The sequence below is a fragment of the Artemia franciscana genome, chromosome 18 (assembly GCF_032884065.1).
Source record: "Artemia franciscana chromosome 18, ASM3288406v1, whole genome shotgun sequence".
NCBI classification, from domain to species: domain Eukaryota; kingdom Metazoa; phylum Arthropoda; class Branchiopoda; order Anostraca; family Artemiidae; genus Artemia; species Artemia franciscana.
Genome location: NC_088880.1, coordinates 26,298,979 through 26,315,319, shown reverse-complemented (window position 1 = coordinate 26,315,319; position 16,341 = coordinate 26,298,979). Strand labels below are relative to the sequence as shown.

Sequence of the window (16,341 nt, the reverse complement as noted above, 5' to 3'; positions counted from 1 at the left end):
TAAACATATTAGGCACTTGTTTAATAGTGCGCTATTCGCCTAAATAGCACCTAAACATACATAAATATGTTTTGGGTGCTTTGTTACATTTTGCTATTATAAGACAGTTCCAGTTCCATAACGTGGTGACCTACTTGCAATATGAAATCCTTTTTAAATTAGATTTATACAAGAATGGATGGAATTTTTCAGCATAGTGTGTCAATGCCATGTAAATTTCTCCCTAGGATCAGTCCCTTGACAAGGGCATACTTTATTATGTAGGGCACACATGTCATCCTTATTCCATGCTTTTGATCAATAGGGTAGCAACTGTAGAGCCATTAGGAATGAATCAATGATAATAAAGAACCATTCAAAACCACTCGAACCTCCCTTTTTGTTTTTGAACATCTACCTTCTGAGGGGCTTTGCTTTTTTTTTTGTTGTTGTTGTTTTTTTTCTACTGGAAACAGTACCAGTTCTTTTTTTGTGGCAAAAACATGGTTTTTGTTTCATGCAAAGCTATATTTTCACTTCTGTGGAGGTAAACGTTTTGACCAGCCTTATTAAAATGCTTAAAAACTGAATGAATATGAGTCAAATGATTTGTCTAAGAGGAACTGTAAATAACAATACCAACCAAGTAGGCACCTGATAGTTAATATTATATTAGATGAGATACTGATTAGAACATTTCGACAGCACCATGCAGGCCAAAGGGTATAACTGGAAACCCATAGGGCCAAAGAGATGTCTAAAAGGCGTTTTCGTTTTGAATAGCTCTTGAACTGGATTTAGCAATAGCTTTAATGCTATTGCTGAATTCAACATCTAGCAGAAGGGGAGGTCAGGGCTGAATTGGACAAAATTAGTTAATCACAAATATATGTTTTTTTTTATGAAAGGAAAACGGAAATTCGATGATCCCTAGATACCTCTCAGAGTAAGGAATGGTTGAGTTTTTTCCACATTTTTTTTCTTCAAATTAACACAAACTTTGTATTTATGTTTTTGGCCAAAGTGTCCAAACAAGCACCCACCTATTGGGTTTAGTTCAGACATGGTGGTGCTTGAACCATGCTAGCTGAAATGTGTCCAAAATCTACTTGTGATCCTATAGAAACACTTCCATAAAACTATGGAAATTCCATAAAATATGGATAATTTTTTGGAAACTTCTTCCATAAAACAGTTTTTCTCCTTTAAATACAGTTGTACAGAATTATTAAAATGAAGATTTAAAAGAAAACAGAATGTCTTTAGCTTGTTTGATTAAGATACATTGTGTGGTAAGAGATCCAATACAAAGCAAAAGAATATAAGAAAAGTCCACACTTGCAACATCTTCTAATTCAGGAAAGACAAACTATTTGCATTTCTTTTTCCATGAAATTGATCATTGCTTGAGTTTCTGTAATATCCTGGACTGATCCAACGTAGCAGCAGGTTGACTTCTTTAGCTGAAACTTGACAAAGACGTAATCTCCCACTGACAAGGAAGAAGGGTTGAAAAGCTGGTCATCATGGTTGTCTTCTTTACCAAGGTGGAATGACGCATTAGATAACTCATTCAGCTTGAGATCCACCAGGGGCGCTTCCTTATGGTATTTTACTGTCCCTTTTCCACCCTATTTTACCACAATTTCTTCCTTTTCTTGATTCTCCGTGACTGTCCTGGCTCTCCGGTGCTTACTAGAGCTTGTTTGGACGCGTTTTATACATGGTAAAGGTCTAATCATATATGGGGCTATTCTGGTGAACTGACCTTGCGTGTTGGTGGTTGGTGGGCTGGAAGCAGAACTAAGGCCAGTTGATCACCTAACTGTAGAAATAACATCCATGGCCACGAACCGGCAAATTTATTTATGTTCCAAGGGTGTCGCATTTGTCTAATTTAAACTTGCTTGATTTTGAATAAGTCAGTTGACACCCTTTTTTCAGAGGATAACTTGAGTCATTTATTAAAAATCTTAGCTTGAAACCACTCTGGAAAGGATCAGGAACACCAATATCTAAGGGTTGGAGTCCATGGGAGCAGTGTGGTGGAAAGGTTGAAAGAATAATTTCTTCATTTTGAAGGAAGGTGCAGCTGCTTGGATAGACATCCTTCTTTCTACATATGCTTGGACGGCCTTTCCAAGATTTTCCTTCTGTGGACTGCGGTCCCCAAGCATCTTTCGTATTTACTTTCTGGGCATTAAGAAAATACCTAAGCAAAGAAATAAAACATTCAACTACTCTTAACCCTGCAAAAGTCGAAAGAGGGAAAGAGAGATAGACTGATAGAGAGAAAAAAAAGATTGAACATGGAGCTGAATACACAAGCAATCTTTTGTCTTATATTATGTGGATAACTGCTGTTTTGGTAAAATTTGAACTGGCCAAGTGTGCGGATGTTTACATAAAAGTCCGTGATTTTGTAGAGACATTAGGATATTTATTTTGTGGTTTAAGATTTATGTTCATAAACAAAGGAATAAAGCAATCATCTACTCTCACTCATGAAGGGTTGAAACAGACACTGTCTAGTTCAACCCGAAAAAAAAAAAAATGTCCATATCAACCCTCCATCCCGAGCCGAAAGAGAAAGCTATGTGGGCTAAGAGTATTAAAGATAAGGTAGACATCACTATTTTTTCTCAATCTAGAATAACAAGAGAAACAAGCGAAAAATATTATGGTATTATACTTAATTATTCCGGTATATACTCTGGTATATTGTAATTAATAATTACTTTTTAATGAAAAATTTTATTACTGTTATTAATTTATGTTATTTTCTTAATATTATTGATTTGCTTAATATTGATATTAAATGTTCAATATTAAATTAAAATGATATTTAATAAACATTATCTTTCATACGATTAAATAATTTACGTATTATATTATTATTATATTATTATCATTATATTAATAACTTTTATTTAATTAATTATTTCTATTAAAATAATTATGTATTATTTTCTATAAACAACTAGAATAAAATATTTCTTAGCCTTCTTAGCACCCAGCTAACTAAATTGATATGTAAACTATTGGTGAAATAAATTGCTACCTTCTCGTATCTCAAAATGTTAGTTTATTATAGGTATAATGAACAGGTAGGCGTCTTTAACATTTCACAGCGTGTCTAGGAAATCCAGTTATGTTTACAATATTGACAAACCAGGGATTTCGTTGACAGTGGGAGTATTGCAAGGTTCTTGAATGAATATGTATTCTCGTATGAAAATGTAATCATTATACAACTATTATATGATTATTTATTGTTAGTTGTGTCCACCTTTAGACTTGAGCTTTTTCATTGTTCTTTTTATAAGTAAATAGATTAGCACAGTGGTTTCCTAACTATGGGGTGTGCCCCCAGGGGGGGGGTGAGACTGTTCCAAGGGGGACATGCAGCTGTTTCCAAAATATCATTTTCGAATAAAAACCAAAAAAGTCGAATAGGTGTCAAAAAAATGAATCGGCAGTATACGTAATCCATATGTTTTGACTATGAGTAAAGGACAATTATACCTGCTTTGAAAAAGCTTTAGAAGTTTTATTGTCATTTGTAACATCTTACCTATGTGAAACTGGCTTTTCTACAGTAGCTGTCTTAGTATCGATCTTGCTTAAAGATTGAAAAGGAACAGAGAACCGCGATTTCTTTAATGATACCACGGTTTGAGAAAATTAGTGCTGAAAAACAAACTCAACCGTCGCATTAAATTTTTATGTAGTAGTAGACTTATTTATATATTCTTTTTTGTTTCGTTATTATATTATCTATAATAAGTTTATTGTATTCTTACGTTATATTGCATATTGTTTTGTAGCCCATTAAATATATTATATCAGTTGAGTATCTATGAAATTTGATTTTTAGATAAATTAACAGTACGCAACAATTTGTTTTTTAAAGCAGACGCACCAATTTTTTTTTTTAAGGGGGCGCCAGTACAAAAAGGTTGGAAACCACTGGATTAGCATGTATTCCCTTTAGTATGTGTTCCTTATTTTATGCTACTGTGGCCCTTTCTTTTCAGGAAATAACAATAACTAATGATGGAGCTACAATACTCAAGTTACTAGACGTGGAGCATCCTGCCGCCAAAGTATTAGTGGAGTTATCGCAGCTTCAGGATCAAGAAGTTGGTGATGGAACTACTTCTGTTGTAAGTCCTGAGATTTGCCATTCTTCTTTTCTTGCAGACTAATAATGGTGTATAATTTGTGAGGGTGGGGGTATCACAAATTCTAAAAGTGCTGTTTCTGCCTTTTTAGTCCTAGTGACCTAAGAAAATTTTTCGCTCGAGTGAATTAGAAGAACTTGTTTAGATTGTTGAGTTGTGTAAATAATTGAGTTAAATAAGTAGCAAAAAATAGAAAACAGATTTTGTCGATTCAAGAATTATTAAAAAGAGCAGATAATTAGGCATAAATGGTGATATTAAATTAATTGAGTAACACAAAAATGTACAATCGACATCTGTCACTCTTGTAATGATTGACATAAGGTAAACATGTAGAACAATTTAGTAGTTGTTAAGAAAAACATAGTAAGATAGATATGAGAATAAATAAGTGAAATGACATCAAGTAGGAAAGAAAATGAACCAGTTGAGCAAGCAAATATTTTATTATAAAGCAATAAAGAGGGAACAAGAGGGAGTCAGTTGTGAGGGTAGGAAAAAGAATACTTCCCTTATATAAGGATAGGTATTACTGATAGGGTAAAGAAGAGAGGACAGCAGGGGAATTTCTTTTAAGAAATTCAAAATTTTTGCATGCATCGTTAGATAGTAGATTTTGCATTATATTTACCTCTCAATAATCTCAGCAAATAATTCGGCGCTTAAAATTCCGGCGGTGCGCCACCGCTGACCGTATCGGTGGTGGCGTCGGCGCGCTGAAGCCTTTTTGGTGGCTGCCCGCTTTGAGATTTCCGGCGCAGCTTCTGATGGCTTTCAGAAACCGATGGCTTTCAGAGTAGTCCTACTCTGAAAGCCATCGGTTTCAACCGAATTATTTTTATCTAAGCAAAGCTTATGTTTGTTTTAAATGAAAAGAATGAAGAGGACAGTAGGGGAGCTCAAAGTCTTAGTGAGGAATTATTTTCAGAGAGAATTTGAAAAATCAGTAATTTATTTTGGATAATCCGAATATAATGGGGAGATCCGATATGATAGTTCAAAAGCTATTAAGCTACCAGTTATAAATTTTTAATTCGGAGTGAAAATTTAGACAAATTGCTTTATCACTATTTTTTTGTTTGCTTTGGCGGGCTTCTGGAACAAGGTTGGTTCTGTAGGCTCTTAAGAAATGAAACATAATGCTAATTAAATGAGCTTTATTTTCCAGCCGCTTCTAGAAGTAATTTAGGGATAACTATTACATTTGGCGGAATTATCTCAACATCCCGAGAAGACCTGCAGTATCTGCAGCAGCACACCTTTATTCCTGCAGTGGGTGTGTTTTAAATTACAAAAACTTTATTGTAAATACCAGTGGCCTAACTGGGGGGAGGCCTTGCAAGTGGCCTAACTGGGGGGAGGCCTTGCAAGTGGCCTAACTGGGGGGAGGCCTTACCAGTGGCCTAACTGGGGGGCTGATGGTTTTCATAGTTCCATAGATCAGCTAAAACTGAGTAAGGTGTTGACAATCCCCTTGAGTGGTGCACTGTGCTTTAGTTTAAACAGCTTGAAAACATTTACTTTTTCTTAAATGGTTTTGGAGATTTTAACAAGGATTTTTGTTAAATTAATGTAGATTTCCACTGGGGAGGGGGGAAGACATATGTTGTGTGCAACCGTGTGCACATAGATATATGGGAACTTCGTGAAATGCCTGGTACCGTGAAATATGTTACACTAAAAGCTGAATTAGCTCAGAAAAGAGCTTTGTTCGTCCAATTTGTATTTGAGCTGTTGAGAATCCAAATTAATTACATACAACAAATAATGGACGCAACTTGTGTTTCCCAACCTTTTTTCTCTCGCGAACCAAAAAAAGGTCCGACGAACCCCCTATATAGTCGTTTAAGACAGATAAACAAAATCAATAAAAATTTATAGAACATATATTTTTCATATTGCAGAATAATTGATTATATTAATCGTGATACATTTAAATAAAACATTAATAAGACTAAAATGATGGCTATAAAAATTGAAAGCAAGAAAAATTTAGCAAACTGGCTCTTATGTTTCACATTTGGAAAAACCCTTAATGGGGTATTCGTGGCTGTTTGGCACAGCAAAGCAGTTCAAAGTTAGGCTAAATACCTGACAATTTCAGTCTTACATCAGTTTCTGCATTTAGCCTGTTTCTGTATTTATCATTCTGACAAGTATATGTTGAAAGTTCTTTCTCGCTTAGATATGTTGTGTAAAATGGTAATAGAATTTCAATTACTTTTTTTTTACAGAGCAGGATATTCATTTTGTATACGCCGCCAGAAGTCAATTAAAGATTGAGTTTTTCTTTTTTCAGTATATTTAGAGGGGTTTCCGAACTTACATTTTCTTGAAATGGATTACGTATCCAGTTGTTTGAGATGGATCTATTTCATCTGGGGGGGGGATAGTCATGGAAAGTTAATCGAAGATAGTTCAGATGTTTATATATCAGCTACTCCTTTTAATGTTTTCTTCAAGTTTGATTGAATTTTCTGATAAAAATACGTGCTGACAGAATCGAAATATCCACACTCATTTATTTCCAGGGAATCCAAAATAGAATCCAGAAATAGATATTTTTCCACATAGCTTCAATTCTATGAGGTACATTGAAAATGGTGACACCCTCGCCTTGTAAAGGCATATTTAATTCATTTAGTTTATAAAAAAATGTCATGTAAATATGCAAGCTTTTGTAACCAAAGAACATCGGATATGCAAGATGAAGACAAATCAAAACATCCACACTCATTCATTTGCAGGCAATTCAAAAAAGATCTCCATAATAGAATCCAAACATAGATATTTTTCAACATAGCTTCAATTTTACGAGGTACACTGATAGTGGTGACTCCTTCGCCTTGTAAAGGGACATTTAATTCATTCAGTTTACAAAAAATGTCATCTAAATATGCAAACTTTTGTAACCAAAGAACATCGGATATACAAGAAGACAACTGAAACGGATGGTAAAACAAAATTGCTTGACCTTTGTATTTCAATTCAAACAAACACGACAAAAGTTTACCACGGGAAAGTCGTCTAACTTCGGTCTGAAGTAGTAAAGAAACGTGGAAACTTACAAAATCCTCACAAAGCGCCCGGCATAGACGGCAATTTGTAGTACGCGATTTTTTAAAGTTCGTAATTTTCGCAATATCCCTTAAAGTAGCAGATAACTCTGCATGAATATGTTTACATACCAAAGCTTGTCTATGAATTGAACAATGAGGTTCAATCCATTGAGTTTTTCGTTGATCGTCTTTCCCCGTGCCACAAAACTTGAAAATTTTCCTGTCATTGATTTTGCACCGTCTGTATACACATCACACAATAAGGCGAGCTTATTCCACCTTATACCCTTTGACAGACAGAGACTTTTATTTTAAAAACGACTTTCACAGCGCGTGGCGCTGAATTAGCGTTTACGTCAGGTATTAGTCAGATAAAACTTGTCAAATAAAAAAAGGGAAAAACACATACACAAGACACACAGTGTCAGGCAGGCACTTGTCACAATAAAAAAACCGACCATCAGCTAAAAAACTGAGTCAATACAATAAATTCACTGATTGATAATGTTTACGAATGCAGGAATGAAACTATTCCTGTATCTCTCGTGGATTGGTGGGAGAGGTTGAAGGGTGAGGACTTTCTGGGAATTGGGTCTTTGAGGTCAGGATCTTAAAGGCTGAAAGGGTGGGGGAATGAATCTTGGAAACGGGGCTTTTACGTGGCTTTATTGCCAAACCGGGTTCATTGGAGGGTTCTTCTCTCTGATAGGGTAGTGAGCTAGAAATACTTAAGAAGAAAGTGATTTGGGAGTTTACCTTGACCATAGATAATTCTTAATGCTCGCTTCTGGACTGACTCTATTGAATAAGATTGGGAAGTATCAAAAAGTCGATCATTGATCATATCAAAAATCGCTTCTCCAGTTGTGTAGGTTTTCAAAGGTTTTGCTAATTGCCCATCTTCTGGAACAATATTCATAAAATATATCTAACGTAGACAAGTAAGATTGCGGCATTTGTTACATCCATTGATTCGTCAAGTTGAATTGCAAAATAATTCAATTGTATTCGTTTTAAAAGTTCTTGCCTACGCGACACCGTGATGTTTCATAAGGGAATTAGCTCAATTTTCTTTGCTGGCTTTACGTCAAGCATACATTTGACAATTGTCTTTCGTACATGGTCCAATTAAATTTTCTGCTATTATATGTGCTTGTTCAGATCTTGCAATTCTCTAACTTACTCGAAATGAGGCTTCAAGGGCCATTTTTGTATCTTCGTTTGAAGTCAAGGAAGAATATATCTCTATCAAAAGGTTTATCTTTGTTTGTCAGATGTTTTGTTTCAATATGTCTATGAAGAAGTCATGGTTTTAAACTTCTGTTTGCAAGAATGTTGTTGCATATAACACAAAGCAGTTTAAGTTCCAACAAATCCCCAGTCAAGTAAAAACCAAATTGTAGATAGTCGCTGTCGTATTTTCGCTTCTTCCCTCGTCTATCATCATTTCCTTTGTTTTTCTTCTGGTGAAATGGTACCTCACAACAATTTTCAATAATTTCGTATTGACCATCGTGTCTCGTTTCTAAACGACCCGTTTTTAACTATTGATCAATAATAAAAATAAGCTATAATGATAATTAAATTAATAATTATTAAATCATTTACACGAGAAGTTGACAGTCACAGTATCACAATCACCCAAGCTTCACAAATGCTAAGCCTATATACGAACGTCGGTTAATACAACCCTACAGATCCTGCCACTTGCTGGCTTATGAGGTGCCGATGAAGAACCGGTTTTATCATTCACGGGTAGCGTGATAAATAATAAGGACACCCATATCCGCAGTGGTGAGGGTAAGTTTGGGCTGTTTTTTTCGCCATTACAATATTATTTTTGCGAACCTCCTCTGCATACGCTGTGAACTCCCTAGGGGTTCGCGAACCAGCGGTTGAGAATCACTGCTCTAGAAGATTCATCACCAGTTGTCTATTGTGTGACCTGACCATCAAGTACTGCTATTATAGTAATTGAGCATTCTGTTCAAGCTTTAACTTAAAAAAAAAAAAACTGTTAAGTGATTTGCAGACCAAAAACTGGTAAAAAGTTCATGAAGTGGCGTAAAAAATAAACTTTTTAATAAACTATACATATGTTTGTAAATGTATTAAATGCAAATCTTTTAGGTTATTATTGCTGCTGAATTACTGAAAAATGGTGATGAATTAGTAAATCAGAAGATCCACCCAACTTCTGTTTATACTGGGTACCGTTTAGCTTGCAAGTAAGTTTCATTCTCTTCTTTTTTTTACATTTTCGTTTTGTATATATACTATTTAGGAGTAATTTGCTCTCTTGCGAGACTTGGAGCATTTCAAAGAATGCAGAGAAGCAACTGCTCAGTTTTGAAAAGAATTGCTCACAAATAATTCATGTGATTCACTGAACCGATAGAGGGCTCCCAGATAAGGACAGATACTGAACAGCCGCTGGTGACCAATTAGGTCAGGATGAGGAGATGGAGATACTGGGGAGCATGATCTGTATGAATGAAGGACGCCTCTCACACGATGTATGGAGCTGGAACCCATCCGGTCTTTGAAGGAGGGGGAGACAACGCAACGTACTGAGCTGGTCCCTTGAGAAAGAGGTAACAAGTCTTAAAAATACCCTGAATTAGCTCTGGTCCCTGGTGCAAAATTGGGCGAATTGGAGGTCCATCGTTGCTGCTTTATGCACTTCTTGGTTTGAAAGACCTAATTCTAAGTCTATGTTAATTTTATATAAAAATTTTGACCGACTGGATTGACACTTAGACGAATATTTGTGTAATCCTTGGATGTCAGACATCTCAAAAATGGTGGATGATTGACAGGGGTGTAGTTTGCTATGGGACAGGGGGCAACTGCCCCTCCCAGACTTCAATTTGCCCCTCCCCCCAGACCCTATTTTGCCCCCCCCCCCTATCCGAAATTTAGTTTTTAAAAATCTTGTCAAAACTAAGATAAGCCTGCATAATTCAAGCATCCACAGAAATGGTTCAGTTTTCTTCAGTATATCTTTACCTTTATGGTACCATATGGCTCATTTTTCAGTTTTCACTGTCATTTAGACTTGTCATTTTCACTAGATTTGGGGAAATTGGATCCAACTTCCCCCTCCCCCCCCCCCGATATCTGCCGAAACTTTTTTCTTGTTAACCGGCGATTATTCGAGGTAGAATAGTAGAGTATAAAGCATAAAAAAAGTAATTCTAACAAAACAGTAGCGACACAACGACACCGAATATTGTTAAACTGTATAACTACGAAGAAATACTGCCGCATGGGAAGCAAGGCAGTATTATGGGGGAGGGGAGACAGGGTTTAACCCCCCCCCCAAAAAAAAAAAAACAACAAACAAACATGATTAGCGAAACTGAGACATTCAGTTAAGTATACTCCATAGTATCCTCCCAGAGATATTAAATATTGACCGCACCTAAAATGGAGGTTCCAAAGTTACAAAGGGGGGTTTTTCAGTCTGTGTCTGATCCTTTTTTTTATCTAAATCTTCTTTATTATGGTAAATTGTTGGCACTCAGACGAAGAACTGATGAAGGATGTACTGATACGGATGAAGGATGACAGATTACCGAAGATTGTCCTTTTTGGCCAACCGTCTGGGGCTACACGGAAAGCAGGTCGTCCTTGTCTGGGTTGGGAGGATGTCATAAATAAGGATTTAAAGGAAATGGGAACTTCTTGGGAGGGTGTAAAGAGGGAGGCTTTAAATAGATTAGGTTGGAGGAGGAGCGTGCGTAGCTGTGTTGGCCTCAGGCGGCTTGGTGCTGCAGTGAGTTATTAGTTAGTAGTTAGTTTACTCAGACAAGTAAAAGAACATTATGGATGTATAAGGCTAATTTAATAGAGTAGACTCAGTTTCAGTTCTATTTGAGGAGAAAGGACATTCCTTTTGGATTTTACCTATTCGACCTGCAATGGTAGCATTTGCATCAGCAAGATTAAAATTTGCAATATATTGAGAATTTCTGCACAATAAATGTAGATGAAGCAAGCACTTCAAAATCTAAAAATGTTCATCAGATGTTATTCCAGTAAGGAGTTTCAGAAGGAGGTATTTCGTAGTGTGTGAGGAACAGCAGCAGCAATAATGTGAAACTGCTTTGACACTGTGCAGGGGCGTTTCATTGTAACTTTTGAATACTGCCGATTACTACTGCTACTACTAACAACTCACTGCAGCACCAAGGTACCTAGGGGCTAACACAGCTGCGCACGCTCCTTCTCCATCTCAAGTATTGCCGATTGAGTAATGGTATATCGGTAGCGCTAAAACTGAAACGCTGAAACCCATATTTTTTTCAAAGTCATTATAGGACACTTGTGACTACCTAAATTATTTTATTACTTAGGGGGAATGCAAAAATACGATATTGTGAAAAATTACAGGGGATAGAAAAGAAAAAGAACTGTCAGAATTTATGAAGTTAATCAAACAGACTATGAACAAAATTTGCAATGTAAAATATTAAATTACCCAATTTCTCTATTGGTGACATATAATTGTATGTAATTTTTTAAATTGTTCAGCTAAGCCAACACTTACTGTATTGTCTGTGAGGCTTTATAAGATCCTGATAAAGTCTGGTGCCAGGTCATTATTTTGGGAGGGTAGCTGGTTTGACCCCCCCCATTTTTCGGAAAAACAACCCTGCTTGATACTATAAGATTGACTTAAGCAAAATAAAGTTCGCAACCCAGGTATAATCGTTTCGGGCACCATATGTCAAATTGGCATAATTTTATGGATGAATTTTCGATCGTAAAGAAGTTTTTTTTTTCACTAGGAATCTTTTGGGTTTATAGATTCTTCGTAAAGGAGTTCGCTCTACTCTGCACCAGTAGAACTATTAATTACGTGCTTGTAACTTTTACATAACCGGGTGATGGGGCAAAGCAAATGTATAAAACCAACACTTACATAAGACCAGAACTTAGGTGCGAATCTTAGATAAGACAAAGTTTTATCTTACAGAAAATCGGAAACTAAAGTCCGAGTTCTAGAAAAGGCTATATAAAATAACAAGTGTATCAATAAAAACAAGGTTTTAAACCTGTTTTCAAGATTGGCTAAAAAGTAAATAAAAACCGCGTGAATCTATGAATATAAGTGAAAACCAAGGGCGCAAAAAGGATTGGGCTTTGCATAACTTGATCCTTTAAGCTCGCTTCCCTCCACTCACTGACTTTTTAATTTATGGACTTCTAACTTAGATCAAGTTGATATATATATGTTATGTAAAGCCCAATCTGTTTTGCGCCCCTCATTTTCACTTATATTCATAGATTGAGAATAAATTTTTTCTACTTTTTAGTCAATTCCGAAAACGAGTTTAAAAAACATTTATTATTCTTTAGTTCATTTAAATCAGTTTGGACTGAAGTGTTTTTCTTTTTTAAATTTTACTTCGTTGTGAATTTTCGCGTTAACCATGGCCCATAAAGGTTTCTAGCATTAATGAATATATCATATACTTGATTGTACACTTAGACAAAGGGCATACAAAGGTCGTGCCAATTAACAAGCTTCGAAAGGCTTCAGGTTGTCATTAAGATTGAATAGATATAGATACAAGCATATTTATAGGTATGTATTTGAAGGAGGGAAAGGTATGTCATAGAAGTTTTCTGGGATAGGGTCAAAAACATGAAGTGCATTTTAGGCAACACTTATTTGCTGATAGTCTGAATAAGTCTGAATTGCCCAGAAGTTCAATCATTGCGAATCTGAATTTGGATAACAGTCAAATGGATAACAGTCAAAATTGGAACAAGCACAACCGGAGAAGAGTGGGGTTGATGCCCTTTATATTAAACTGTCAATCCACATTCATCTGTTCGTTTGTTTGCAGCAAATTGGTTACCATGGTTGTTATTCCTGGGTCTGGGCCTTGGTCTTTCAGGAGCATAGTGCAAGATATTTAATGCATATACTTGTGTTCATGGTGTCTGTTTCATCCAAACACTTATCCAACACTTATTTCATCCAACACTTATTTGCTGATAGTCTGAATAATCTATTGCCCAGAAGTTCAATCATTGCGAATCTGAATTTGGATGTGAAAAAATATATTAATACGTATAATAGGTATTAACATGTATTTGTAGGACCGACGACGCAGAAAAACTGACATGCAAAGTATTTCGCAAAGTGCTTGACAATACTTTTTTTTAATGGTTTTGTGTATTGGTATGCCTTAAAATTAATCTTAACAAAAGTTATATTTTATATGAGTAAAAATCTGGAAAATGAAATCTCAGGAGTAAGGTAGTTAAATCTTCTAGAAGCAGCTTTGATCTCCGTTATATACACTTTTTTAGGGAGGCTGTCAAGTTTATCAATGAACACCTTACCATTCCCATTGAAGAGATTGGAAGAGAAGCCCTTGTCAACGCGGCGAAAACGTCAATGTCCTCAAAGCTGATTGGTCAGGACGCCGACTTCTTTTCCAACATGGTCGTTGATGCAGCTAATTCTATTCGTGTCAGTGACGGAAGAGGTGGATTTAACTATCCAATCAAGGCAGTCAATGTTCTGAAGGCTCATGGAAGAAGTACTAGGGAATCATTATTGGTTAATGGCTATGCCTTGAACTGCACCATTGCTGCACAAGGTAGATTTAGTTTAAGTTGGTTTTTGTGGATTAAAGAAATGCAGAGTATAAGGATCATTAGTATAACAGAAAAGGGGAAGGGGGGAGGGGCTTAAGAACTCCTGAAATTGGTCTCTGAAAGATCCCTAGAAAATCTCTTCTCACCCTCCGCCAGAGTTACTGCTACTACTACTAATAACTCACTGCAGCACCAAGCCGCCTGAGGCCAACAAAGCCACGCACGCTCCTCCTCCAACCTAATCTATTTAAAGCCTCCCTCTTTACACCCTCCCAGGAAGTTCCCATTTCCTTTAAATCTTTATTTATGACATCCTCCCAACCCAGACAAGGACGACCTGCTTTCCGTGTAGCCCCAGACGGTTGGCCAAAAAGGACAATCTTCGGTAATCTGTCATCCTTCATCCGTAGAACGTGGCCTAGCCATCTCAACCCTTTTTTCATTATAGCCCCAGAAAGCGGGATTGAACCACACTTTTCGTACAACCTACTGTTTGAAATACGGTCAGTCAGCCGGGTACCCAGAACAATCCGTAGGCAATTTCTCTGGAAAATATCTAGTAAATTTTCATCTGCTTTTCGGAGTGCCCATGCTTCAGAGCCATATTTGACCACTGTCATCACTGTAGCTTCCAATATTCTAATCTTGGTTTGTAGGCTTATCTTTCTATTCTTCCAAACTTTTTTTTAACTGTGAAAAAACACCCTGAGCTTTAGCTATTCTACTTTTAATATCTTCACTGCTCCCACCATCTTTACTAATAATACTACCAAGGTAACTGAAGCTCCCAACCTGATCAATCTTTTCGTTACCTAATGTCAACTGTTCATCTTCACTTATTCCTAGCCTTAGTGACTTAGTCTTCTTAACATTAATTTTCAAGCCTATTTTAGCACCCTGAACTCGTAAAACCTCTAAAAATTCATTCATTTTGCTCACACTTTCATCTAATATGCTTAAATCATCAGCATAATCTAAGTCCAGGAGCGTTCTTCCTCCCCATTTGATTCCATGGTCTCCAATTGCCTTTCCTGTGCTCCTTAAGACGAAGTCCATCAAAATAATCCATATAAAGGGGAATAGAACACAACCCTGCTTAACTCCTGATTTAATACAAAACCAGTTGCTTACCTCATTTCCTACCTTAACGGCAGCAGTATTATTCTCGTACATAGCGCAAATACTAATCAGGTTTGCACTGGTCAGCTGGTGACCCTCCCTCCATATATAGTGTTTGTTATTTGTAGATAAAAATTCTTTGTTATAAAACTGCTTAGACATTATTGGGAATCGCTATTGATTAGTTGCTAAACCTTAGGCTGCACCATTGCCGCACAAGGTAGGTTAAGTCTAAGTCGGTATGTGCAGATCAAAGAAGTGCATTGGTTATTGTGCATATGATCAACATCTAGCCCACTTCAAATGGTCGGACTGAGCTGAAGTTTTGCTTACGCATTGATTCCTAATTAAAACACATGCTTGTGGGTCCATAAACCTTCTAATAACCCTCCCCCTTACAACACAGCTAACTTTTAGCCCTTACGACCCCCTTACAATACAGCTAACTTTTGGCCCTTATGGTCCCCTTATAAGACAGCTAAACTCGTATCAACAAAGCAAATCAGTACTCATTTCGCACGATTACTATGCCTGTTTGGCGTTTTCAAGGCAGGTAAGTGAGGTCCGTGCTTGAAATATTACAAGCTTTATTATTTTGCAAATAGTTCGTTCTTGCTTCAAATGCTCTGAGATCGCTCTATAAAAGGCTACTGAGATATTATTCCAAGAATTACCAACTGAAAAATCCCTGTAAGTATTTTACAAGTAGTTCGTTCTAGCCTTAAATACGCTAATATCGGTAAAGAAAAGGCTACTGAGAAATAATCGCGAGAATTACTAAAGAATCAAGTTACTAATTTTACCAAAGTTACCGATTACCGAGAAATACCAACTGAAAATTCTATATAGGTATTTTGCAATATGTGTGTTCTTGCTTCAAATGCTCTAAGATCGCTCTATAAAGGTCTACTGAAAGCAAGAATTGCCAAAGAACCAAGTTACCAATTTTACTAAAGTTACCAATTACCAAGAATTACCAACTGAAAATCTATATAGGTATTTTGCAAACAGTGCGTTCTTGCTTCAAATTCTCTAAAATCGCTCTATAAAAGGCTACTAAGATATTACAGCAATAATTGCCAAAGAACCAAGTTACCGATTTTACTAAAGTTACCAATTACCAAGAAATACCAACTGAAAAATCAATACAGTTATTTTGCAAACAGTGCGTTCTTGCTTCAAATGCTCTAAGATCGCTCTATAACAGGCTACTAAGATATTATTGCAAGAATATCCAAAGAACCAAGTTACCAATTCTACTAAAGTTGCCAATTGCCAAAAATACCAATTGAAAAAATCTATATAGGTATTTTGCAAACAGTGCGTTCTTGCTTCAATTAATCTAAAATCGCTCTATGAAAGGCTACTGATATATTATTGCA

At 36.3% G+C, this 16,341-nt stretch overlaps 1 protein-coding gene across 2 annotated transcripts in view; it reads left to right on the top strand.

Annotated features, from left to right (window-relative positions):
- Positions 1–16,341, top strand: part of LOC136038814 (T-complex protein 1 subunit alpha-like) — a 64,851-nt gene that overhangs the window by 8,438 nt on the left and 40,072 nt on the right. For both annotated transcript variants that reach the window (XM_065722202.1, XM_065722203.1), the window contains exons 3-5: positions 4,017–4,145; positions 9,353–9,450; positions 13,550–13,842. In XM_065722202.1, coding sequence (XP_065578274.1) covers positions 4,017–4,145; positions 9,353–9,450; positions 13,550–13,842 — 520 coding nt within the window. The remainder of the gene's footprint in view (positions 1–4,016; positions 4,146–9,352; positions 9,451–13,549; positions 13,843–16,341) is intronic.